Raw genomic sequence first — 26,304 nt, 5'->3', positions numbered from 1 at the left:
TTTTATCTTTATGTTTGAAGCCTGAAATGTGGCAAAAGGTTGAAAAATTCAAGGGGGCCAAATACTTTCGCAAGGCACTGTATGTAAGATGATAGTCACATCATCATCTCTGTATCCTCTCATCAAGTGCGTATAAAAGGTACCACGGGGGAGAGCCATAGAGAATAATGGATAGATCCGCCGAACGGTACCTCCTTTTTCATGATTCTCACATGTACTATCTCGAAAGATGCCAAGACCATAATGTGAGTTATACTCTTTTTTGCATTTTTTTTCTTTTCAAGGCACCATATCTATGAACATTCATTACTTGTTTGGTTCCTACTCTTTGCAACACACAGTATATTTCTATAATCGTACATGGAAAATGTAAAAAATGATGTTATAGTTTAGGAATAATGCACAGTGAGGACACAATACATGGATAATGCACACTGCTACGGTACATCTCAATACAGGGATAATGCACAGAGTGATATCACAGTGCAGGGATAATACACACAGTGATGTCACAGTACAGGGATAATACACACAGTGACGTCACCGTACAGGGATAATACACACAGTGATGTCACAGTACAGGATAATACACACAGTGATATCACAGTACAGGGACAATACACACAGTGATATCACAGTGCAGGGATAATACACACAGCGATGTCACAGTACAGGGATAATACACACAGTGATATCACAGTGCAGGGATAATACACACAGTGATATCACAGTGCAGGGATAATACACACAGTGATGTCACAGTACAGGGATAATACACACAGTGATGTCACAGTACAGGGATAATACACACAGTGACGTCACCGTACAGGGATAATACACACAGTGATGTCACAGTACAGGATAATACACACAGTGATATCACAGTGCAGGGATAATACACACAGTGATATCACAGTGCAGGGATAATACACACAGTGATGTCACAGTACAGGGATAATACACACAGTGATGTCACAGTACAGGGATAATACACACAGTGATGTCACAGTACAGGGATAATACACACAGTGACGTCACCGTACAGGGATAATACACACAGTGATGTCACAGTACGGGGATAATACACACAGTGATATCACAGTACAGGGATAATACACACAGTGATATCACAGTGCAGGGATAATACACACAGTGATGTCACAGTACAGAGATAATACACACAGTGATGTAACAGTACAGGGATAATACACACAGTGATGTCACAGTACAGGGATAATACACACAGTGATGTCACAGTACAGGGATAATACACACAGTGACGTCACCGTACAGGGATAATACACACAGTGATGTCACAGTACAGGGATAATACACACAGTGATATCACAGTACAGGGATAATACACACAGTGATATCACAGTGCAGGGATAATACACACAGTGATGTCACAGTACAGAGATAATACACACAGTGATGTAACAGTACAGGGATAATACACACAGTGATGTCACAGTACAGGGATAATACATACAGTGATCTCACAGTACAGGGATAATACATACAGTGATGTCACAGTACAGGGATAATACACACAGTGATGACACAGTACAGGGATAATATACACAGTGATGACACAATACAGGGATATTACACACAGTGATGTCACAGTACAGGGATAATACACACAGTGATGTCACAATACAGGGATATTACACACAGTGATGTCACAGTACAGAGATAATACACACAGTGATGTCACAGTACAGAGATAATACACACAGTGATGTCACAATACAGGGATAATACACACAGTGATGTCACAGTACAGGATAATATACACAGTGATGACACAATACAGGGATATTACACACAGTGATGTCACAGTACAGGGATAATACACACAGTGATGTCACAATACAGGGATATTACACACAGTGATGTCACAGTACAGAGATAATACACACAGTGATGTCACAGTACAGAGATAATACACACAGTGATGTCACAATACAGGGATAATACACACAGTGATGTCACAGTACAGGATAATACACACAGTGATATCACAGTGCAGGGATAATACACACAGTGATATCACAGTGCAGGGATAATACACACAGTGATGTCACAGTACAGGGATAATACACACAGTGATGTCACAGTACAGGGATAATACACACAGTGACGTCACCGTACAGGGATAATACACACAGTGATGTCACAGTACAGGATAATACACACAGTGATATCACAGTGCAGGGATAATACACACAGTGATATCACAGTGCAGGGATAATACACACAGTGATGTCACAGTACAGGGATAATACACACAGTGATGTCACAGTACAGGGATAATACACACAGTGACGTCACCGTACAGGGATAATACACACAGTGATGTCACAGTACAGTCATAATACACACAGTGATGTCACAGTGCAGGGATAATACACACAGTGATATCACAGTGCAGGGATAATACACACAGCGATGTCACAGTACAGGGATAATACACACAGTGATATCACAGTGCAGGGATAATACACACAGTGATATCACAGTGCAGGGATAATACACACAGTGATGTCACAGTACAGGGATAATACACACAGTGATGTCACAGTACAGGGATAATACACACAGTGACGTCACCGTACAGGGATAATACACACAGTGATGTCACAGTACAGGATAATACACACAGTGATATCACAGTGCAGGGATAATACACACAGTGATATCACAGTGCAGGGATAATACACACAGTGATGTCACAGTACAGGATAATACACACAGTGATGTCACAGTACAGGGATAATACACACAGTGATGTCACAGTACAGGGATAATACACACAGTGACGTCACAGTACAGTCATAATACACACAGTGATGTCACAGTGCAGGGATAATACACACAGTGATGTCACAGTACAGGATAATACACACAGTGATATCACAGTGCAGGGATAATACACACAGTGATATCACAGTGCAGGGATAATACACACAGTGATATCACAGTGCAGGGATAATACACACAGTGATGTCACAGTACAGGATAATACACACAGTGATATCACAGTGCAGGGATAATACACACAGTGATATCACAGTGCAGGGATAATACACACAGTGATGTCACAGTACAGGGATAATACACACAGTGATGTCACAGTACAGGGATAATACACACAGTGACGTCACCGTACAGGGATAATACACACAGTGATGTCACAGTACAGTCATAATACACACAGTGATGTCACAGTGCAGGGATAATACACACAGTGATGTCACAGTACAGGATAATACACACAGTGATATCACAGTGCAGGGATAATACACACAGTGATATCACAGTGCAGGGATAATACACACAGTGATATCACAGTGCAGGGATAATACACACAGTGATGTCACAGTACAGGATAATACACACAGTGATATCACAGTGCAGGGATAATACACACAGTGATATCACAGTGCAGGGATAATACACACAGTGATGTCACAGTACAGGGATAATACACACAGTGATGTCACAGTACAGGGATAATACACACAGTGACGTCACCGTACAGGGATAATACACACAGTGATGTCACAGTACAGTCATAATACACACAGTGATGTCACAGTACAGGATAATACACACAGTGATGTCACAGTGCAGGGATAATACACACAGTGATATCACAGTGCAGGGATAATACACACAGTGATGTCACAGTACAGGGATAATACACACAGTGATGTCACAGTACAGGGATAATACACACATTGATGTCACAGTACAGGGATAATACACACAGTGACGTCACCGTACAGGGATAATACACACAGTGATGTCACAGTACAGGGATAATACACACAGTGATGTCACAATACAGGGATATTACACACAGTGATGTCACAGTACAGAGATAATACACACAGTGATGTCACAGTACAGAGATAATACACACAGTGATGTCACAATACAGGGATAATACACACAGTGATGTCACAGTACAGGATAATACACACAGTGATATCACAGTGCAGGGATAATACACACAGTGATATCACAGTGCAGGGATAATACACACAGTGATGTCACAGTACAGGGATAATACACACAGTGATGTCACAGTACATGGATAATACACACAGTGACGTCACCGTACAGGGATAATACACACAGTGATGTCACAGTACAGGATAATACACACAGTGATATCACAGTGCAGGGATAATACACACAGTGATATCACAGTGCAGGGATAATACACACAGGGATGTCACAGTACAGGGATAATACACACAGTGATGTCACAGTACAGGGATAATACACACAGTGACGTCACCGTACAGGGATAATACACACAGTGATGTCACAGTACAGTCATAATACACACAGTGATGTCACAGTGCAGGGATAATACACACAGTGATATCACAGTGCAGGGATAATACACACAGCGATGTCACAGTACAGGGATAATACACACAGTGATATCACAGTGCAGGGATAATACACACAGTGATATCACAGTGCAGGGATAATACACACAGTGATGTCACAGTACAGGGATAATACACACAGTGACGTCACCGTACAGGGATAATACACACAGTGATGTCACAGTACAGGATAATACACACAGTGATATCACAGTGCAGGGATAATACACACAGTGATATCACAGTGCAGGGATAATACACACAGTGATATCACAGTGCAGGGATAATACACACAGTGATGTCACAGTACAGGGATAATACACACAGTGATGTCACAGTACAGGGATAATACACACAGTGACGTCACCGTACAGGGATAATACACACAGTGATGTCACAGTACAGGGATAATACACACAGTGATATCACAGTACAGGGATAATACACACAGTGATATCACAGTGCAGGGATAATACACACAGTGATGTCACAGTACAGAGATAATACACACAGTGATGTAACAGTACAGGGATAATACACACAGTGATGTCACAATACAGGGATATTACACACAGTGATGTCACAGTACAGAGATAATACACACAGTGATGTCACAGTACAGAGATAATACACACAGTGATGTCACAATACAGGGATAATACACACAGTGATGTCACAGTACAGGATAATACACACAGTGATATCACAGTGCAGGGATAATACACACAGTGATATCACAGTGCAGGGATAATACACACAGTGATGTCACAGTACAGGGATAATACACACAGTGATGTCACAGTACAGGGATAATACACACAGTGACGTCACCGTACAGGGATAATACACACAGTGATGTCACAGTACAGGATAATACACACAGTGATATCACAGTGCAGGGATAATACACACAGTGATATCACAGTGCAGGGATAATACACACAGTGATGTCACAGTACAGGGATAATACACACAGTGATGTCACAGTACAGGGATAATACACACAGTGACGTCACCGTACAGGGATAATACACACAGTGATGTCACAGTACAGTCATAATACACACAGTGATGTCACAGTGCAGGGATAATACACACAGTGATATCACAGTACAGGGATAATACACACAGTGATATCACAGTGCAGGGATAATACACACAGTGATGTCACAGTACAGAGATAATACACACAGTGATGTAACAGTACAGGGATAATACACACAGTGATGTCACAGTACAGGGATAATACATACAGTGATCTCACAGTACAGGGATAATACATACAGTGATGTCACAGTACAGGGATAATACACACAGTGATGACACAGTACAGGGATAATATACACAGTGATGACACAATACAGGGATATTACACACAGTGATGTCACAGTACAGGGATAATACACACAGTGATGTCACAATACAGGGATATTACACACAGTGATGTCACAGTACAGAGATAATACACACAGTGATGTCACAGTACAGAGATAATACACACAGTGATGTCACAATACAGGGATATTACACACAGTGATGTCACAATACAGGGATAATACACACAGTGATGTCACCGTACAGGGATAATACACACAGTGATGTCACAGTGCAGGGATAATACACACAGTGATATCACAGTACAGGGATAATACACACAGTGATATCACAGTGCAGGGATAATACACACAGTGATGTCACAGTACAGAGATAATACACACAGTGATGTCACAGTACAGGGATAATACATACAGTGATCTCACAGTACAGGGATAATACATACAGTGATGTCACAGTACAGGGATAATACACACAGTGATGACACAGTACAGGGATAATACACACAGTGATGACACAATACAGGGATATTACACACAGTGATGTCACAGTACAGGGATAATACACACAGTGATGTCACAATACAGGGATATTACACACAGTGATGTCACAGTACAGAGATAATACACACAGTGATGTCACAGTACAGAGATAATACACACAGTGATGTCACAATACAGGGATAATACACACAGTGATGTCACAATACAGGGATATTACACACAGTGATGTCACAGTACAGGGTTACACACAGTGATGTCACAATACAGAGATATTACACACAGTGATGTCACAATACAGGGATAATACACACAGTGATGTCACAGTACAGGGATAATACACACAGTGATGACACAGTACAGGCGTAATACACACAGGGATGTCACAGTACAGGGGTAATACACACAGTGATGACACAGTACAGGGATAATACACACAGTGATGTCACAGTACAGGGATAATACACACAGTGATATCACAGCACAGGGATAATACACACAGTGATGTCACAGTACAGGGATAATACACACAGTGATGTCACAGTACAGGGATAATACACACAGTGATATCACAGTACAGGGATAATACACACAGTGATGACACAGTACAGGGATAATACACACAGTGATGTCACAGTACAGGGATAATACACACAGTGATCTCACAGTACAGGGATAATACACACAGTGATGACACAGTACAGGGATAATACACACAGTGATGTCACAGTACAGGGATAATACACACAGTGATGACACAGTACAGGCGTAATACACACAGGGATGTCACAGTACAGGGGTAATACACACAGTGATGACACAGTACAGGGATAATACACACAGTGATGTCACAGTACAGGGATAATACACACAGTGATGTCACAGCACAGGGATAATACACACAGTGATGTCACAGTACAGGGATAATACACACAGTGATGTCACAGTACAGGGATAATACACACAGTGATATCACAGTACAGGGATAATACACACAGTGATGACACAGTACAGGGATAATACACACAGTGATGTCACAGTACAGGGATAATACACACAGTGATCTCACAGTACAGGGATAATACACACAGTGATGACACAGTACAGGGATAATACACACAGTGATATCACAGTACAGGGATAATACACACAGTGATGACACAGTACAGGGATAATACACACAGTGATTTCACAGTACAGGGGTAATACACAAAATAAATGATGTCACAACAGTGCAGACGGTTTTTCACAATTGAGATATCATTCACACTACCAGTTAAATGTTACATATAGTTTGGAGATGTAGGTGGGAATCTTACAGTGAGCAGCAAAATATTTATGGTTTTATTGTCATTGTTAGATCTGAACAGTTTAAATTCTGAGCTTGTACTTCAGGTTTGATGACAGAAGAGTAAAGTGCATTGTTTCTACGCTTCTTCAACACAACATGGGTTTCAATGGGAACCTGTCACACAGAAAAATTCTATTACCCTGCAGGTTACTAGCATTCTGGACCTGCCTGGCGCCTGCACATTACACTCTGCTGTTATGGGGAAATGAACTTTAATCCTCCCGGCAGTGTTTCGGTTTCAGTCAAGGGGGCGGTGTCAGCACGGGTTCAGTTACGGCTGTGTATGGAGAGCAGCGGGTGTAGCCATGCCCCAACACTGACTGATAGCAGCTCTGCATTAGAACCAGTTGTCAGTCAGTGACGGGGCCTGGTTACAGCTGCCCCAAAAAAAAACATAATGCTGGAGTTTTAAAAACAAAATTTGTTACACTGTTAACCAATCGGATTCATTTTATATTTTGATAGATCGCAGATTTCTGAATGCAGCTATACCAAATATGTAAGGTTTTTTGTTTTATTTTTAATGGGGCAAAAGGAGGGTAATTTGACCTTCTGTGGCATTTTTTCTGATTGCTTGTGCTATACACAGCAGTGCATCAGCAGAAATCACGGTCTCCTATGAATGCTAGCTCGCAGCCGGCGTTCACAGTAGGATCATGATGACAGACACAGGGGTCATCAGTTGATCCCTGGCTGTAATGACAATCCATCATCGCCCTACGATCATGTCACGGGCGCACTAAAAGGAGCGGAGAATGACTTGCTCCAGACCAGCACATGTTAAATCCTGCTGTCAGAGATTGACAGTGGGAGTTAACTTGTTAACAGCCATAGACGGATTTCCATTCCACCTGCGGCTGTTAGAGGCACATATTCCTGATCAAATCAGCTGTCATGTGTAGGGAAAGATGCAGGCTCAGCATATGAGCACGCATCAAAAGCAGGTAGACAACATATGACGTACCAGTATACCATATGTCGTGAAGAGGTTAAAAGGAATTGGTCAACAGTGTTTGTTACCCCATCTGAGAGCAGCATAATGTAGAGTCTGAGACCTGGATTCCAGCAATGTGTTACCTAGTGGGCTGTCTGCTGTTGTTTTGATAAAATCCCTAGATTATCTGCAGCAGATCTACCAGTTTTCTGAATGCTGAGCTCTGTACAACCCCACCCACACCACTGATTAGCAGCTTTCTGGTATACACAGGTAATACTGCAAGCTGCTAATCAGTGGTAGGGGCGGGGTTATACAGAGCTCATGAATATGGAGGACTGCCTAGCAGCAGGCCAAGTAGACCTCTAGTGATAATCTCCAATTGAGAAAAGTGTGATTATATTAAAACTACACTAAACAGCCCTGTGTGTGACATATAATTGGAATCAGGGTCTCTGTCTCTACGTTATGCTGGTCTCAGAATAGGTGGCAAAAGCCTGGTGACAAAAAAGTCAATTTTTCTGAAAAACTCATATGAAAATTCTTCTTACCAGCACTAGTGTTGAAATAGAAATGTTGTACGCGGGGCTCTTTTTGGCGATCTCCTAGACTGGAGGCGTGTGGCAAGCGTCTCCACTCATACCATACCGCTGCACTTCCATTGTTAACAACCTCTAGGACTGAAGAAGCTTTTTCTCCTGCAAGAGCTTCAAAAGTAATACGTGTAGAGATGCCAACCTTTTCCTACAATAGGAAGAAGGGAGAAGAATAAGCAGATTTTCTAATATACGCACTCCTAAGGTAAACAACAGGTTGTGGCATCTTTTGGCATAAAACCCATAAAGTAAAAGGCCTGGAGCAGCCCTTGGGCATTTGAGCCCTGAGACACGTTGGTGCCATTCAGCCTTAGGTGTACCAGGGTCATCAGGATCAGTTCAAGCAGCAATATTTTGGGGATACTACTGGCTGTGAAGATGCAACATAACAATGCCTCCTGGTAACTATTACAGATGGCAGCATTAATGATTTCCTGTTATCGATATCTTCTGATTGAGGATTTCAGAAATCCATGTGTTTACTACAAACACAGCCTCAGTCACTGACTCCAGCAACAACCCTGAAATACAAATGCAAGACACATGCAGAGGCAATCTATATGAATACATTCTTATAGCGAATAAGTAATCGGATTTCACAATAATAACTATATACATTACCACCTAGACCTGATTAGTCTGGTGTACTTACTTGGAAAAGCCATGCCCGACTGACAGCATAATCCTGATATTAACATGAGCATTTTGTGATCCAGCTATAAAATGAACTAGCTCATTAGTGCAAGTGTATTCTGCCTCTGCTCACCCAGCCTGGCCTTCATCTGCATCTTGTACTGAGCAGTATGAGATCTCAGCAGCAGGAGGAACACTGAGGAGCTTTCATTCAGGCTAAGGGGCACTTTGCACACTACGACATCGCAAGCCGATGGTAGCGATGCCGAGCGCGATAGTCCCCGCCCCCGTCGCATCTGCGATATCAAGGTGATAGCTGCCGTAGTGAACATTATCGCTACTGCAGCTTCACATGCACTCACCTGCCCTGCGATGTTTCTCTGGCCGGCGAACCGCCTCCTTCATAAGGGGGCGGGTCGTGAGGCGTCATAGCGACGGCAGGCGGCCAATAGAAGCGGAGGGGCGGAGATTAGACGTAAACATCCCGCCCACCTCCTTCCTTCCTCATTGCAGGCAGGACGCAGGTTGGAGATGTTCCTCGCTCCTGCAGCTTCATACACAGCGATGTGTGCTGCCGCAAGAACGAGGAACATCGTAACATTGGTCTTTCCCAATTCATGGAAATGACCGACACTACACCGATGATACGATTACGACGCTTTTGTGCTCGTTAATCGGATCAAAAATGCTTTACACACTACGATGTCGAGAGCGACGCCGGAAGTGCGTCACTTTCGATTTGACCCCACCGACATCGCACCTGCAATGTCGTAGTGTGCAAAGTGCCCCTAAGGCTGGACTCACATGAGCGTATAACTCGCATGAGTATCGGAATGCATCACCCGGCTCGGCTGGCTTCTCTGCTGACAGAAGCGGGTCAGATGCTTGTATTTCTATGCGTCTGACATGCTCCTGTCCGGAGAGTGTGCGGCTGCACCGGGTGATGCGTTCCGATACTCATACGAGTTATACGATTGTGTGAGGGCAGCCTAAGATTGTAAATCCTTATCAGAATGGCTCTATAACTTCTTTAAAAAGTTTATAACAAAGTAAACACACCAGTCTCATAAGGTCTGAGAGATCTATGTACTAATGTATGTAGTTTGTATTGTGAAATCTGGTGACATGAGCTTTTAAGGGGTTGTTTGGTTAAAAAACACTGATGACCTATTTTCAGAATAGGCCAACACCCGACAACCCACACCAGCATTTATCTCTGGTTGCTGGAAGAAAACACTGAACGGAGCTGTGCTGCTCAATTCTAATCAATGCGTAGCGGCCGTTGCTGGTTATTCTGGTTGCAGAGCAGCATCCTGTTCAATGTGACTAGCTGACCCTGGAGCTGCTAGCCACTGAAAGGTGGGGGTGCTGGGTATCAATCTCTTGTGACCAAACTATCGTTATAATTATACCACAGACATAACCAATGCAAAATCTGTGATCAGACCCCCATTTATTTATTTACTGTACTCACTTACGGTATATACAGTGCTAATCACCATTATTGGTACCCCTTCATTTGTTTCATACACTGTACAATATCTTCAGAAATAAAGGGAAATGTACCACAGTTATGTCCTCAGGACTTTTTAATTAATGGTCCAAAGTAATACAATAATAAAACATTGATTGTCAACTTACATGTGGCAATTTCAAAGAAGAAACAGAATAAACAGCATGTGCAGCAATAAAGGCCCCTAATTAATACTTGGCTGCACACACTTTGGTATTGACGGCAGCCTCCAAACATTTCTTGTAGCCAGCTATAAGCTTCTTGCACTCCTCAGCTGGTATTTTCTCCCAGTCTTCCTTTGCAGTTTGTACAAGCTTTTGAATGTTTGCAGGGTTCTTTTTTCCCAATGGCAGATTTCAGCTCACCCCAAAGATTTTCAATGGGATTGAGGTCAGAACTCATTGCTGGCCATTTTAAAACAGTCGATTTTTTTTCTTTTTCAACCATACCTGTGTACTTTTGGATGTGTGCTTTGGGTCATTGTCTTGCTGGAGAACCCATAACCTACGACTCAAATCAAGTTTTCTTACACTGGATAGGACATTTCGCTCCAATATCTCTTGATAATTCTCTGATTTCATTATCATTATCACCTGTGATACAGGCAAGTCCTGTACTGGATGCAGCAAAACAACCCCACTGCATTATGGATCCTCCACCATGCTTAACTGTTGGTAGGGTGTTCATTTCCTTAAAAGCTTCATTGCGCCGTCTGTAAACAAGCTGTTGCTTTGCATTGTCCAAAAGGTCTTTTTTTTTGTTTCATCTGTCTACAGAAAAAATTCCCAGAAGGTGTGGGGTTTGTCAAGGTACTCTTTGGCAAAGATTAGTCATTGCTTTTTAATTCTTTTCTTCAGCAATGGTTTCTTCCTTGGCTTTTGTCCATAAAGCTGTGCTTGGTTTAGTGTGTGCAGTATGGTACTTGTTGAAACCATGACCTCAGACTGTTCCAGGTTGGCCTTTAGGTCTTTAGATGTTTGACGTAGGGTTTTTTTCCATCATTTGCATCAACATTCGAAGACATCTCTTGTCAATATTCCTCTGTCCCCCCACATCTAGGGAGGTTCTTAACGGTTCCATACTTGGCAAACGTCTTTATAACATTGCGCGCTTCTGAAACTGGTATACTAAGGTCTTTGAAGATGGCCTTATACCCTTTGGAAGTCTTGTATTTATTAATAATAACAGTTGTGATGTCCTCAGACAGCCCCTTTGCCTTCCCCATTGTGCCAAAGGAACAGGGCTGACCATGTGGCTTTTGAAAACACTGAAGTCATCATTCATTGGGTAATTCATGTCCGATGGGCACCAACAATTTATCACAAGTGATTCTCATTTGTGATTTACCACAGGCGAGTCAAAATACACTGGAGTTTATTTCAGATCTTCTTAAAGTGACAGTGCATCAATTCATTCTGCAGTGTCACTTTAAGAAGATCTGAAATTAACTCTGGTGTATTATTTTATATACAACTATTTAATATTGATATGGAGAAAGCTATTGTGTCATTCTAATGCATTGGATATGTGATATTCGGTATATTGGAAGGGGTGATATATGTATAACTATCTATATGCACAGTCTAATATACCGGTGCCCAGTCCTTGAATTGCGGTGCCCATGCGCCCTGCTTGGGGAGCACACCACCCTGCTCTCCTCGGCATCCTTACACTGTGGGCAGGGAGTGCCTGGCGTTCTTGGTTACCGGGGGTGCCATGCGCTTCCTCTCACTGGATGGCCAGGGTAGACTGGTGTGGGCGTGTGCCACGCAGTGCACGTGTGCCGTTATAGCGATTCGATTGGCTGGGACACCAGGTGACAGGTCCTGGAAGATCCAATGCGGTCACATGACCGCCTATTTAGGGTCCTTGAATGGCAGCAGTCATTACACCTTCCCTGAAGAAGCTGACATCATATTGCCGCGAAACGCACGTTGGAGGGTTGTTTTCTATTACTTGCAGGAGATTTGAACATTACCTTGAATCATGGGTAAGCTTTTGGGCAAAAACACCATCTTTTGACTATTGTGATCCCTTTACTATTGCTTTAGTGTTAGACTGATTGAGTCACTATAGGGGAATTGTATACATTTAGAGCCCTGGCTTTCTGCCTTATATGGGTTCTTTAATTAATTCATTTTTTTATCCCTACCATAGTTGTAGCTACTAATTTATAGGGTTGCACATAGTCATTTTTGAGGGATACTATGCCCTTTTAGATACCCTGTATTTAATTTTCAATTTTTCCCTTGCAAGCATATGGGTGGTCATCCTTGTTTTTGACATCTAGCACCTTTTTCACTTTTTCTATTCACATGATATGAAGTTTTTATTCTTTTTTGATAAATAAAGAAACATTTTTATAATTAGCCTTTAATGCTCCTATTTATTCTCCTTATATATATGGTTTATATGGAGTGGCTTCCGTTTAGGACCTAAGATTATATACGAGATGTGTTTTGGTCAAACTCATGTGTAATATTTCCAGACATCATCATCAAATCAGCAAATACAGGTGGAATATTACAGAACATCTTTAGCACAGAACATTAATATCAAATTAGCTGATAAAAGGTAGCTCTCGGAAAGTGGAAGGGCGCCATGCATTGTGCAGGGGGTGTGAATGATATTGCAAGCTTTCTTCCATTCACTTGGCAGTGAGACAGTTCCATACCATTCCCAGCAACTACAAAATGTATAGAACGGCGCTGCTTCCAGAGCATTGTGTAGGATGGTAACAATATATCTCAGCTTGGTCATTTTTTCCTCCTTTTACTTTGTTTTTGCATGCACGTGCTACTTGTCCCCATTACAGTTAGTCCTTATTTTTGCATATACTGATATTGCTTTCCTTTCAATTCATATATAGATTGCTGTGCAATTTTCACATTGAATATCTCATATTGGGGAAGACTCTACCGGAGGAGGTAGGCTTCTTGAGATACCATCAAGGACATAAAATCTCCAAACTTTCAGGCAGCACAACAGCATGCAATCATCTGACCGACCTGCCTTAACGCTCAAGTGACGTGAACATGTGTTATAGGAATTTTAGTCTCATATTAATAGCTGAATATTAGAAATACTCATTATTCTGTATCTACTGATGTATGAAGAGGAGGAGAGTAAAGGCCCAGTCACACTAAACAACTTACCAGTGATCCCAACAACGATACAACCTGATAGGGATCGCTGGTAAGTTGCTAGGAGGTCGCTGGTGAGATGTCACACTAAGCGACGCTCCTCCGATCCCACTAGCAACCTGACCTGGCAGGGATCACTGGAGCGTCGCTACACGGGTTGCTGGTGAGCTGTCACACAGGCAGATCTCACCAGCAACCAGTGACCAGCCCCAAGCCAGCAGCGCCGCGTGGAAGCGATGCTGCGCTTGGTAATTAAGGTAAATATCGGGTAACCAACCCGATATTTACCTTGGTTACCAGCGCACACCGCTTAGCGCTGGCTCCCTGCACACCTAGCCACAGTACACATCAGGTTAATTACCCAATGTGTACTCTGCTACGTGTGCAGGCAGCAGGAGCCGGCTTCTGCGGACGCTGGTAACCACGGTAAACATCGGGTAACTAAGAAGCCCTTACCTTGGTTACCCGATATTTACCTTCGTTACCAGCGTCCGCTGCTCTCACACTGCCAGTGCCGGCTCCCTGTTCCCTGCACTCCTAGCCACAGTACACATCGGGTTAATTACCCGATGTGTACTATGGCTACATGTGCAGAGAGCAGGGAGCCGGCACTAACAGTGTGAGAGCGGCGAACGCTGGTAACGAAGGTAAATATCGGGTAACCAAGGTAAGGGCTTCTTGGTTACCCGATGTTTACCGTGGTTACCAGCGTCCGCAGAAGCCGGCTCCTGCTGCCTGCACATTCAGTTGTTGCTCTGTCGCTGTCACACACAGCGATGTGTGCTTCACAGCGGGAGAGCAACAACTAAAAAATGGTCCAGGACATTGAGCAACAACCAGCGACCTCACAGCAGGGGCCAGGTTGTTGCTGGATGTCACACACAGCAACATCGCTAGCAACATCGCTGCTACGTCACAAACGTTGTTCCTTAGCAGCGATGTTGCTAGCGATGTTGCTTAGTGTGACGTGGCCTTAAGCTATACCCACAGACTTTGTTTATCTATTCTTCTCCTGTCTAGACAATATTGAAGGAGAGGAAAGATTTATCCAAGGACAAACAATGTACTTTCTAAAGTAGATTATTGTTACAAGTTCCTTATCTGGTGGGCTGGAAATTAAGAGACATGTTTAAAGGTTAAGATGATACGTGATTTTTTTGCAGCTGTTCCTTAAAGTATTACTATAAAAAAAAACCAAAGTAATCCTAAACGGTCAGACACGCTTGTATTTTGCTCCTGGAAGGTGCTTTTGAGCTGTCTCCTCCTATATGAGAATAAAATCTTCAACGAGAGAAGATGTCTTCGGCTTCCTTGATTTATAAATAAGAAACTCTCCTGTCAAATTGGCCAGCGCTCCGCAAGGAAGTGAAAGGACCACCGGGGAAAGTCCCCATAGAGGCTGAAAGACCCAAAGCAGGGAAGGGTGCAGAGGGGCATATGCGAGTGAAATTGTGGTACAAGGGACACAATGAAACGCAGGCCAACGTACGGCCAGGGCAGGACACCCTGAGTGCCAGGATAGGACCCTGACGCCGGTATGCCGCTGTCAAATAACCACAGGAAGGCCAGTGCTAAACAGGCCTACAACAAAGGACCCATATAACTGTTTTGTTGGAAAGGCCGAGCTTCATCTTCTGCTTCATGCAAAGGCACCGTGCGATGGTGGGTGGGTGGGCAAGAGTCAAAGGACTAAACGAAAATAAGGAGTAAATTACTCCAGAAAACTGGATAAACAGCAGCGATGAATTGGGGACATTGACTAAACAGTTTTCAACAGAATTGTGATGTAAGACTGTTTGAAATGTTGCAAAATTTTGAGCAACTTGTACTTAAGCAAAACTGACCTTTTTGCCTATTTACACCAGATCCACCAACTTATTGAAAAGTGTGTGGTGGTTAGTGGGAAGCAGGAGCACGGCTAAGCACTGCCACACAAATTCATCATAATTTATACCATAAAAGTGTAATTTACTTCAGACAAGTCCTCCAGTCCCTGACTGGAGTTCATTTCTTGCGGTGCAGTGCTGTATCTGGAAGATGCACCAAATTCATTAAGAAATGCACACCTTGTAATGAATTTGACGCATCTAATTTCAGGGAACCCTTAATCAAGACTAGGGTGAAAACTCTAGTCTTGATGCATTTTATGTATATTAGAATATTTGTATACACTGATTAAGCTTCACTAAGATAAAACCTGAAATCTATGCAGTAAAGGAGCCTGGATGTCTTACTTTGCAATTACTAACATTGAATTTCATGTGTCATGTTCTTGCCCATAATGTAAAGGGTGCTTTACATGCTGCGATATTGCTAGCGATAGCTAGAGATGTCGTGCACGATAGCACCCGCCCACGTCGCTGTTTCGTCATGGGGGTGATCGCTGTCGTAGCGAACAATATTGTTACGGCAGCGTCACACGCACATACCTGCTTAGCGACGTCGCTGGAGACACTGAACAATCTCTCCTTTAAGGGGGAGGTGCGTTCGGCATCACAGCGGCGTCACTAAGCGGCCGCCCAGTAGCAGAGGAGGGCGGATATGAGCGGCCGTAACATGCCGCCCACCTCCTTCATTCCTCATTGCCGGTGGACGCAGATAAGGAGATGTTCGTCGTTCCTGCGGTGTCACACATAGCAATGTGTAATGCCACAGGAATGACGAACAACCAGCGGCATGCACCACCAACGATATTATGAAAAGGAGCGACGTGTCAACAATCAACAATTTTTGCCGTTTTTGCGATCGTTGATCGTCGCTCCTAGCTGTCACACGCTGCGATGTCGCTAACGGCGCTGGATGTGCGTCACTAACACCGTGACCCCGACGATATATCGTTAGCAATGTCGCAGCGTGTAAAGCACCCTTAAGTTTATCAATGGCTTTGTGTAATATTTTACATTACCCTGTAAGACAAAGGATTTTCTACCCAAACTGCTGGCTGACCACAGAAAAGCAGTGAGGGACCCAGGACAAAATCGGGAACGACATCTGGGAAATCGCTGAGTGGATCCCTGTAACAGACAAGTATGACAGATCCTTGTAAAAAATGTCGTGATGAACTACACATCATCTGGCCATCATTCCTGCCTCCTGCATACTCACTGGTTTTCTTTATCTTCCGTTGCCGTTTCTTGAAGCTGGTCACTTAGTGGGACGCGTTCTGCAGATACGGATGAAAATGGACGTCCTCGCCCAATCACCTCCAAACCATCTATATCCTACAAAACAGGCAGCAGAGTTTCAGTACTAGGGAATCTGCTTAAGAACTAGTTAATATATCTACCTTGGGTTAAAGGGGTTTTCCTGGCACAAAAAAACCCCAAAAATATTCTGTCACTGTAATGAGCTCTTAAAACCTGTAACCTTTATTTTTGCTCCTTGCAGTCATCCTTGTTTTTTTTATTGTTTACATCTTGAATTTCTAGCCGAATCTCCCTATGTGGAGACTTCATTTCCCAAAAGGCAGTGGTATATTTGTCCCAAAACTCAGACTCCCACCCTAGTGCCCACCCACTCCACATACTAAGTACTATCTAGAGATTCCCATACAGTCTCAAGATGGAGACCGTTTCTCCTTCATATTATTTCTCCTACTCCACCCAGTACATGCTATTCTGACACTCTTCTGCAGCCAGTAATGTTAATGTGCTTACACACAGGCTCAGTGTATTGTAGGGGAACAATGAGTTAAACAATGTATTCATGTATTATAATGGAATCTAGCACTGTGAAAGTCCAGTTCCGCCACCTCTTGCTGAAATTACGCTGCTGATAAGGTTAGTTACTCGGTGTGCGACATGCCATGTGCTGTTCCTGCCCTCCCTCCATTCCTGTGCACATCTCCAGCCACAGGCCACGCCCCCATGACATCACCAATCAGAGATCACTGCAGAGCTGCTGGCTGAGCTGTGTAAAGCACAGATGGAAATCTCTATAGTCTGTGCTTTGAGCACACTGTAGCAGAAGGAAAGGAGTTGGAGGCAACGTCCCCACCTGCACAGCTCAGGAACACAGCTGAGTTTTAACAGCAAGTAAATTATGAAGTTCCTTCATTTCTGACAGGCTTCACAATGCTTTAATAATCTCCCCTTTAAGGCCATGGTGGATAATTGGGAATCCATATAAAAAATATTAATGACTTTCTGTACTGTACCTTCATATAATGTTCCAGTGACAAGAAAGTGTAACATTTTAATACCCATTTCAGAAAATGTCTATTTTTATCAGAAAGGGATATTACAGGCAAAGTATTTTTATTTATTTTACTCACTTACAAAGCGCCATCATATTCCACAGCTTTTTTCAGATACTACAGCATTTTGCAGACATCATCATCACTGTCCCCATCGGGGCTCACAATCTGTATACTCTATCAATATGTGTTTGGAATGCAGAAGGAAACTAGACATCCTGGAGGAAACACATGAAAACATGGAGAGAAGATACAAACGCGTTACAGATGATCTTCTAGGTGGGATCTGAACCCGGACCCCAACACTGTAAGCTACAAGGCTAATCACTGTGCTCCCCTTGTTATGCAATTCCCCTCACATATATAGTTTGTATAGTTCTTATCGGCCATCTTAGTTACTACACTCTATTATAAGGACAGATTTCTAGAGCATAACTATACTACTGACATAGCCCTTCCTATTAGCTATCTTAAAGGGTATGTCTAATTACAAAGAATCCTATTATTAGAATCAAGATTTCAAGTTAAAAAAAAATTGCCTTTTTTTTTTTCTTTTTACTCCAGTAGGGGTTGTCCGACATAAACTCAAAAATTTTTGTTAAGCTAATCTGTGCTGTATTGTCATATAAATCACCCCTACATTGTTATTTTTTGTTTTCTAACTTTTGTTCCTCTTGAATTCACCCTTTATTCTCTGTAGCTCCTTGTTTACATTCAGCTCTAGCAAACATGACCACTTCCTGTGAAAAACCTCAGTCAGAGCTGACACCGCCCGCCCTCACTGTCCAGCCCCTCCTCACTGTCCAGCCTCGCCCCCTGCACACACATTCCCTGTCAGTATTCAGCCTCAACACTGACATGTTATCACTACAGCATTGCAAATAGCCCCACATCGGGCTCTGCACCGCACACCACATCGGGCTCTGCACCGCACACGCACATATGGCTCTGCACACCACACGCACACATATGGCTCTGCACCGCACACGCACATATGGCTCTGCACCACACACACGCACATCGGACTCAGCACCGCACGCGCACATCGGGCTCTGCACCGCACATATGGCTCTGCACCGCACACGCACATATGGCTCTGCACCGCACACATGGCTCTGCACCACACACATGGCTCTGCATCGCACACATGGCTCTGCACCGCACACGCACATATGGCTCTGCACCGCACACGCACATATGGCTCTGCACCGCACACATGGCTCTGCACCGCACACGCACATATGGCTATGCACCGCACACGCACATGACTCTGCACCGCACACGCACATATGGCTCTGCACCGCACACGCACATATGGCTCTGCACCGCACACGCACACATATGGCTCTGCACCGCACACGCACAAATATGGCTCTGCACCGCACACGCACACATATGGCTCTGCACCGCACACGCACACATATGGCTCTGCACTGCACACGCACATATGGCTCTGCACCGCACACGCACATGACTCTGCACCGCACACGCACACATATGGCTCTGCACCGCACACGCACACATATGGCTCTGCACCGCACATGCACACATATGGCTCTGCACCGCACACGCACACATATGGCTCTGCACCGCACACATATGGCTCTGCACCGCACACATGGCTCTGCACCGCACACGCACATATGGCTCTGCACCTCACACATATGGCTCTGCCCCGAACACACACATATGGCTCTGCACCGCACATGCACACATATGGCTCTGCACCGCACACACGCACACATATGGCTCTGCACCGCACACCCACACACACACACACACATATGGCTCTGTACCGCATGCGGCGCTCTGCACCGACCCCCCCATCCCCATCGGGAACACATTTAGGGAGTACATACTCACCCGTCCTCGGTCCCCGCTGCTCCTGCACATTCGCGCGCTGTCTGTGCTCTGGCCATATCAGCACAGTAGTGACGTCACCGCTGTGCTGAATAGAGCACATACAGCGGGACAGTGATGAGAAGCAGCGCTGTGCTCCCTCTCATCAGCACTTTCAAATGTACCCGCATCTGTGATCTGCGATGCCGGTACATTTGAATGTGTGATCATGAGTAGGGGGCCCGGTGCTGGCACTGACACCACGGCAGCCGCCGCCAGGCCCCGCCCCCAGGTCACGGACCCCACAGCAGTGCAGGGGGAGGTTGCGGGGAGAGTACGGGGTGCGGGGGAATGTGTGTGTGGGTGCAGGGAAGGGGGCGGGGCTCATCGCACTGTAGCCGCCCAGCAGGGTGGCGACATGCTGTTCCAGATTTGCATGTCAACATGGCCCTGCCCATGTTGACATGAAATGACCGGAAGCAGCAAAATCGCGGCAGGAGCGGTCACATGACCACTCTGAGCCGGGGAGAGGGGCTGACAGCAGGGCAGGTAAGTGCTCTCTATCTACTTATCTGCCCCAATGTAGCCCAATAGGGTAATAATGAAAAAAACTCAAAAGAAGCCGGATAACCCATTTAAATTTAAAAGAAAACCAGGTTTTATAGCTCCAACTAGCTTTTTTGAGGGGGCTAACTGATATTAAACAAACTAGTGAGCGGCTTTCAAGCAGAAGCCATCTGAAGAAGACAACTAAACAAGCCATCTGAAGAGATGCTTCATCTATTTGGAAATCTGATGTGGTTAACAAACTTTCAAAACACTGAATATATGCAAAGCAAGTCGTTTTTACACTAAGGTGCATATGTTCATTCTTTTTAGCACTGAGTGCTTTTTGAGGTGCAAAATTGCACACCAATCTTCCCGAAGCCCCAAATTGATTAAAGTGAACCCCCTGAGCTCCCCCTATAAATCCCAAAATACCTTTATAAATTTCCCGTCCTGCAAGTAAATTGTCCGGTCCAATGGGTGTCCTAATCTGTGCCTTCTATCCCTCCTTTCACTCTCCTCCTGTGCTGATTGACGTGGATGATGCCTCAGATGCCATCTGTCTAGATGGGCAAAATCTACATATTTCTGGCTCGCGCAGGCGCACTTCACTCTGCCCTATTACGAGCAGAGACAAAAACATAGGTGCGCCTGCATGAACTGCGAGTTCTCTGTGCAGGCGTGAGATTTTGCCTGGCAATATGGATGAAGTGGGTGACGTCATCCAGATCGCTATGCAAAATCTCACGCCTGAGCAGAGAACTTGCCATAATAGGGCAGAGCGAAGTGTGCCTGTGTGAGTCAGGAATATGTTTGCACATGAGCGAGATTTTGCCCGCCTACGTGGATGGCGTCCGAGGCGTCATCCATGTCAATCAGCACAGGAGGAGGGCGAAAGGAGGGTCAGGAGGTGCACCTTCACATTATGGGTGTCAGGACCGAGCATTCCTACATGAACAGTGTCCTGGAAAGTGGATTGGTCGTTGTGGGCCAGTTGAATGGCCATCAAGGTCTCCCGATCTGACCCCCTTAGACTTTTATCTTTGGGGTCATCTGAAGGCAATTGTCTATGCTGTGAAGATACAAGGATACAACAGATACTGGACGCCTGTGCTAGCATTTATTCTGCAGTGTTGCTATCAGTGTGTCAAGAGTGGGAGAAGAGGGTTGCATTGACAATCCAACACAATGGGCAGCACTTTGAACATATTTTATAAGTGGTCATAAAATTGTAAATAACTAATGAACGAATAAACGTTAAAGCCAAGCACGCCATTGTTTTTCCTGTGAAATTCTCAATAAGTTTGATGTGTTACATGACCCTCTTCCCATTAGAAAAAATAAAGTTTGATCCAAAATGTCCGACTTCAAAATGGCCACCATCCATCATAAAAGTTTCCCCCCTCCCATATACTAATAAGCCACAAACAGGAAGTTGATATCACCAACCAATCCTATTTTATTTAGGTTTAGCCATATAAATGGCCCACCCTGTACTTTGATGTTGTCATATCCATGTCAGGTTAACCATCATTTCATGCCGTCATAACATTTCTATTGTGTTAGTGCAGGATTCTAAATATCCTGTTTATTGCTGTTATTTTGGCACATGATGATATGAGTTTGGAAATATTGCCTATTGGCATTTTCTTTTATACCTGTTGTTTTTTTTACCAATAAAAATAGATTAGCTGTTGATAATCCCTTTTTGTCATACTTCTTTCCTCTTGTATGTTTTCACTGTTTCAGTATGCTCCTGGGACATCCCAATTTATTAAGTGGTGCACTCATTCACTTTTTGTATCATATGCTTTAGGATGACGCGCTGCTCAAGGTCATGTGACCGCTGCAGCCAATTACAAGGTCAGTATGTCTGAGTTTCTTAGTTTCTTTACATATCAAATTTTTGGGGGTCTGGAAAAAAATCTTGGTTCTCTTCTTGGAAAATCAGACAGATTCTTCCTAACTGCCAATGAATTCTTAAAGAGTTTGTCTGACAGTTAAATAAGTAAAATAACTTTGGGGGGCATGGGCTGATTAAAACTAATAAACAGTCTCTGACAGCTCCAGAAGAGGTGTCTGACCCGTTTGAAAGTCACGGCATCACTGCAGCATGTAATTGGCTGGAGCAGTCAGGTGAATAGAAGACTACATCATGGGATCACAGCAGCTGTGCTTCATTCATTACTTGGCAAATAAGGAGCGCATACTGAGCATGTGTCAATACTGACAACCAACACATGTTCAGTATAGAAGCGAATAGCCCAGACCCTGGAAATGTCATCTGTGATGACGCTTTGTTTCATCACGTCCCCCTGATGACGTTTAGTTTAGAATCCCCAGTGCATACTGGAATAAACAAACAAAATGTCATTAGATGTAAAAAAAAAAAACAAAAAAACATAGGAAATTAGAGTGGAAGAGGGAATTTTTCAATTGAAGTATATTAAAAAAAGTGCTTAGTATTTTACATTAAAAAGAGGACCACATTAACTTGTTAGGTTTCAGACAACCGTTTTAAGGAGTAAATACATTTTCATTGTTATAATTTTGTCTAGCATGGAGAATTATGAAGTTTTGTATATCATTTTATTAGGGGAACTTGGCTTCATTCTTGTAAGAAATTTGAATGTAGGTGGTTTCCAAACCCCAGTCTATTTCAATGTGTCTAGCTGCGTTGGTATCAAAACATGCAGATAGAGTACAGATGATGGCAGTGAACGGGTCACATCTGTCTCCTCTTCTCAGTATGTATCAAAACAATCTCCTGCAGCAGCTTATTCCCCAGTTAGTGAGATACAGATGCTGACTCTTTCACTGCCATCATCTGTACTCCAAATGAGTACATTCTGATATCAGTGCAGCTGAAGACAGGCAAATAAACTGGGGAAAAGCCAGGGTTTAGTAGCCACTTAAATGCACTTATATATTAAAAAAATGTTTACTCTATTCATGGATTTGCCTGTTTTTTTGTTAGTTTTTTGCTTGATTTTGGTTGAAGAAAGTAAATCCAGCTCCACGAACATATGTGCCTGTTTATTTAAGTAAGTATGGCACAGGAGACATAAGGTTAAAGCTTCATGTTAGCAGCTACGCGTTTCAGGTGTTACAGGACCCTCAATCATGATTTTGGGTGCTGTGACACCTGAAATGCGTTGAACTAACATGAAGTTTTAACCTTATGTCTCCTGTGCTATACTTACCATTATAAAGAAGTTTGTATGTCCGTGGAGCTGGATTTCCTTACTTCATCCATATTCCTCTGAGCTGTGGCAGGGCTGATCTTCCGTCCTCCAGACTAGGGGATATATAATGGTGATCCAGAACCTTTTTTTCACTTTCACGGTTTTGGTTCCATGTGGATCAGAGCTGTGTCTCGTAACGAGCAGTGATTCTGTGCGTCCATTATATGACCAAGCCATAAAGTAGGTTCCCGCTAAATAACAGCAAGCAGAGATCTTGAAAAGCATCAATAATAATTAATACAGAAAGTGTAATTGTAAACTTTTATTTGTGATCCAGGAAAGTTAGTGGCGACCCATCCACCATAATGGAGCAGCAGTCGAGCATACAAAGTCATTGGGACTGACGGAGACTTTAGAAGAAAATAAAGGCACCGGATGCTATTCGGCTAAGGATCAGTCTCCATACCGGCTGTTGGAAGCCTTATGTGTTCATGGAAACATAAAAAAAAAAAATCAATATCCTTTTCACTTATTTTTCAGAAATATGAGAAAAATAATACTATTCACCTCCCACTGAAACATATTGTATTCAGTGTGTCACGCTGCAGAAATCTGCTAAAGCTGCTGCGGAACGGATTAGTCATTTTCAGACATAATACACACAGTGGGAAAGTCTTTTAGCAAAACTGTTCTTAATGGAGCAAAATTACGGCTAATCTTAAATTCCCTTTTCAATCAGGACTTAATGCTGCTCGTGAATCAAACATTACATGGTTAATAAAAAACCTCGTGTAGTACACTGCGACCGCGTTCTTAGATGATTGTCTGGAAAATTATTACACAAGTACAAGGCATAACTATATATATATATGGACGCTGCACATGTGCCAACCATCTTACATAGGTAGTTATGCCTTCTAACTGTGTACCACATCCGATGTATATACCATTGTGTATCTTATTTAACAAATTCTCTGATGTATGTGACATTATTGTCCTGAGTTTTGCTATCTGATGGTGTATATATATATATATATATATATATACTAGAAGGTGGCCCGATTCTACGCATCGGGTATTCTAGAATTTACGTATTGTGTAGTTCATGTATGATTTTTGTTATATATATATATATATATATATATATATAGATGTTGTTGTGTGTAGTTACCAAGTGTTTGTGTAGGGCGCTGTACATGTTCTGAGTGTCGCGGGGGGTGAGAGCGGTGTTGTATGTGTGTTGCGTGTGTTGCGTTGTTTGTGGAGCGCTGTGTGTCTGTAGCGTTGTGTGTGTGGTGTGTTTTGGGGGGAGGTATGTTTTGAGCAATGTGTGTGTTGTGCAGCATGTGCGTATATTTGTGTGTGCAGCGTTGTCTGTGTGTGTGGGTGTCTGTGTAGGGCGTTGTTTGTGATTCCTAGTGTGTGTGTGTTGTTCAGTGCGCGTGTGTGTGTGTGTTGGGGGGAGGTGTGCACCTCCCATCGTGCTCCATCCCCCATGCTGCGCACCCCCCATCGTGCTGCATCCCCCATGCTGCGCACTCCCAAACGTGCTCCATCCGCCATGCTGCGCACTCCCAAACGTGCTCCATCCGCCATGCTGCGCACTCCCAAACGTGCTCCATCCGCCATGCTGCGCACTCCCAAACGTGCTCCATCCGCCATGCTGCGCACTCCCAAACGTGCTCCATCCGCCATGCTGCGCACTCCCAAACGTGGTCCATCCGCCATGCTGCGCACTCCCAAACGTGCTCCATCCGCCATGCTGCGCACTCCCAAACGTGCTCCATCCGCCATGCTGCGCACTCCCAAACGTGCTCCATCCGCCATACTGCGCACTCCCAAACGTGCTCCATCCGCCATACTGCGCACTCCCCATCGTGCACCATCCGGCATGCTGCGCACTCCCAAACGTGCTCCATCCGTCATGCTGCGCACTCCCAAACGTGCTCCATCCGTCATGCTGCGCACTCCCAAACGTGCTCCATCCGCCATGCTGCGCACTCCCAAACGTGCTCCATCCGCCATGCTGCGCACCCCCCATCATGCTCCATCCGCTTGGGAGTGCGCAGCATGCCGGATGGTGCACGATGGGGAGTGCGCAGTATGGCGGATGGAGCACGTTTGG

General features: G+C 43.9%; 1 protein-coding gene across 1 annotated transcript in view; it reads right to left on the bottom strand.

Annotated features, from left to right (window-relative positions):
- MYCBPAP (MYCBP associated protein) overlaps positions 1 to 26,304 on the bottom strand; it is a 110,003-nt gene that overhangs the window by 56,281 nt on the left and 27,418 nt on the right. The window contains exons 9-11 of the mRNA XM_075347506.1: positions 17,520 to 17,635; positions 17,320 to 17,428; positions 9,081 to 9,273 (exon numbers count right to left, since the gene is read on the bottom strand). Coding sequence (XP_075203621.1) covers positions 9,081 to 9,273; positions 17,320 to 17,428; positions 17,520 to 17,635 — 418 coding nt within the window. The remainder of the gene's footprint in view (positions 1 to 9,080; positions 9,274 to 17,319; positions 17,429 to 17,519; positions 17,636 to 26,304) is intronic.

This window comes from Anomaloglossus baeobatrachus, chromosome 5 (genome assembly GCF_048569485.1).
Source record: "Anomaloglossus baeobatrachus isolate aAnoBae1 chromosome 5, aAnoBae1.hap1, whole genome shotgun sequence".
NCBI lineage: Eukaryota > Metazoa > Chordata > Amphibia > Anura > Aromobatidae > Anomaloglossus > Anomaloglossus baeobatrachus.
The sequence above is the reverse complement of the archived record's forward strand: the minus strand, read 5'-3'. Positions and strand labels throughout refer to the sequence as shown.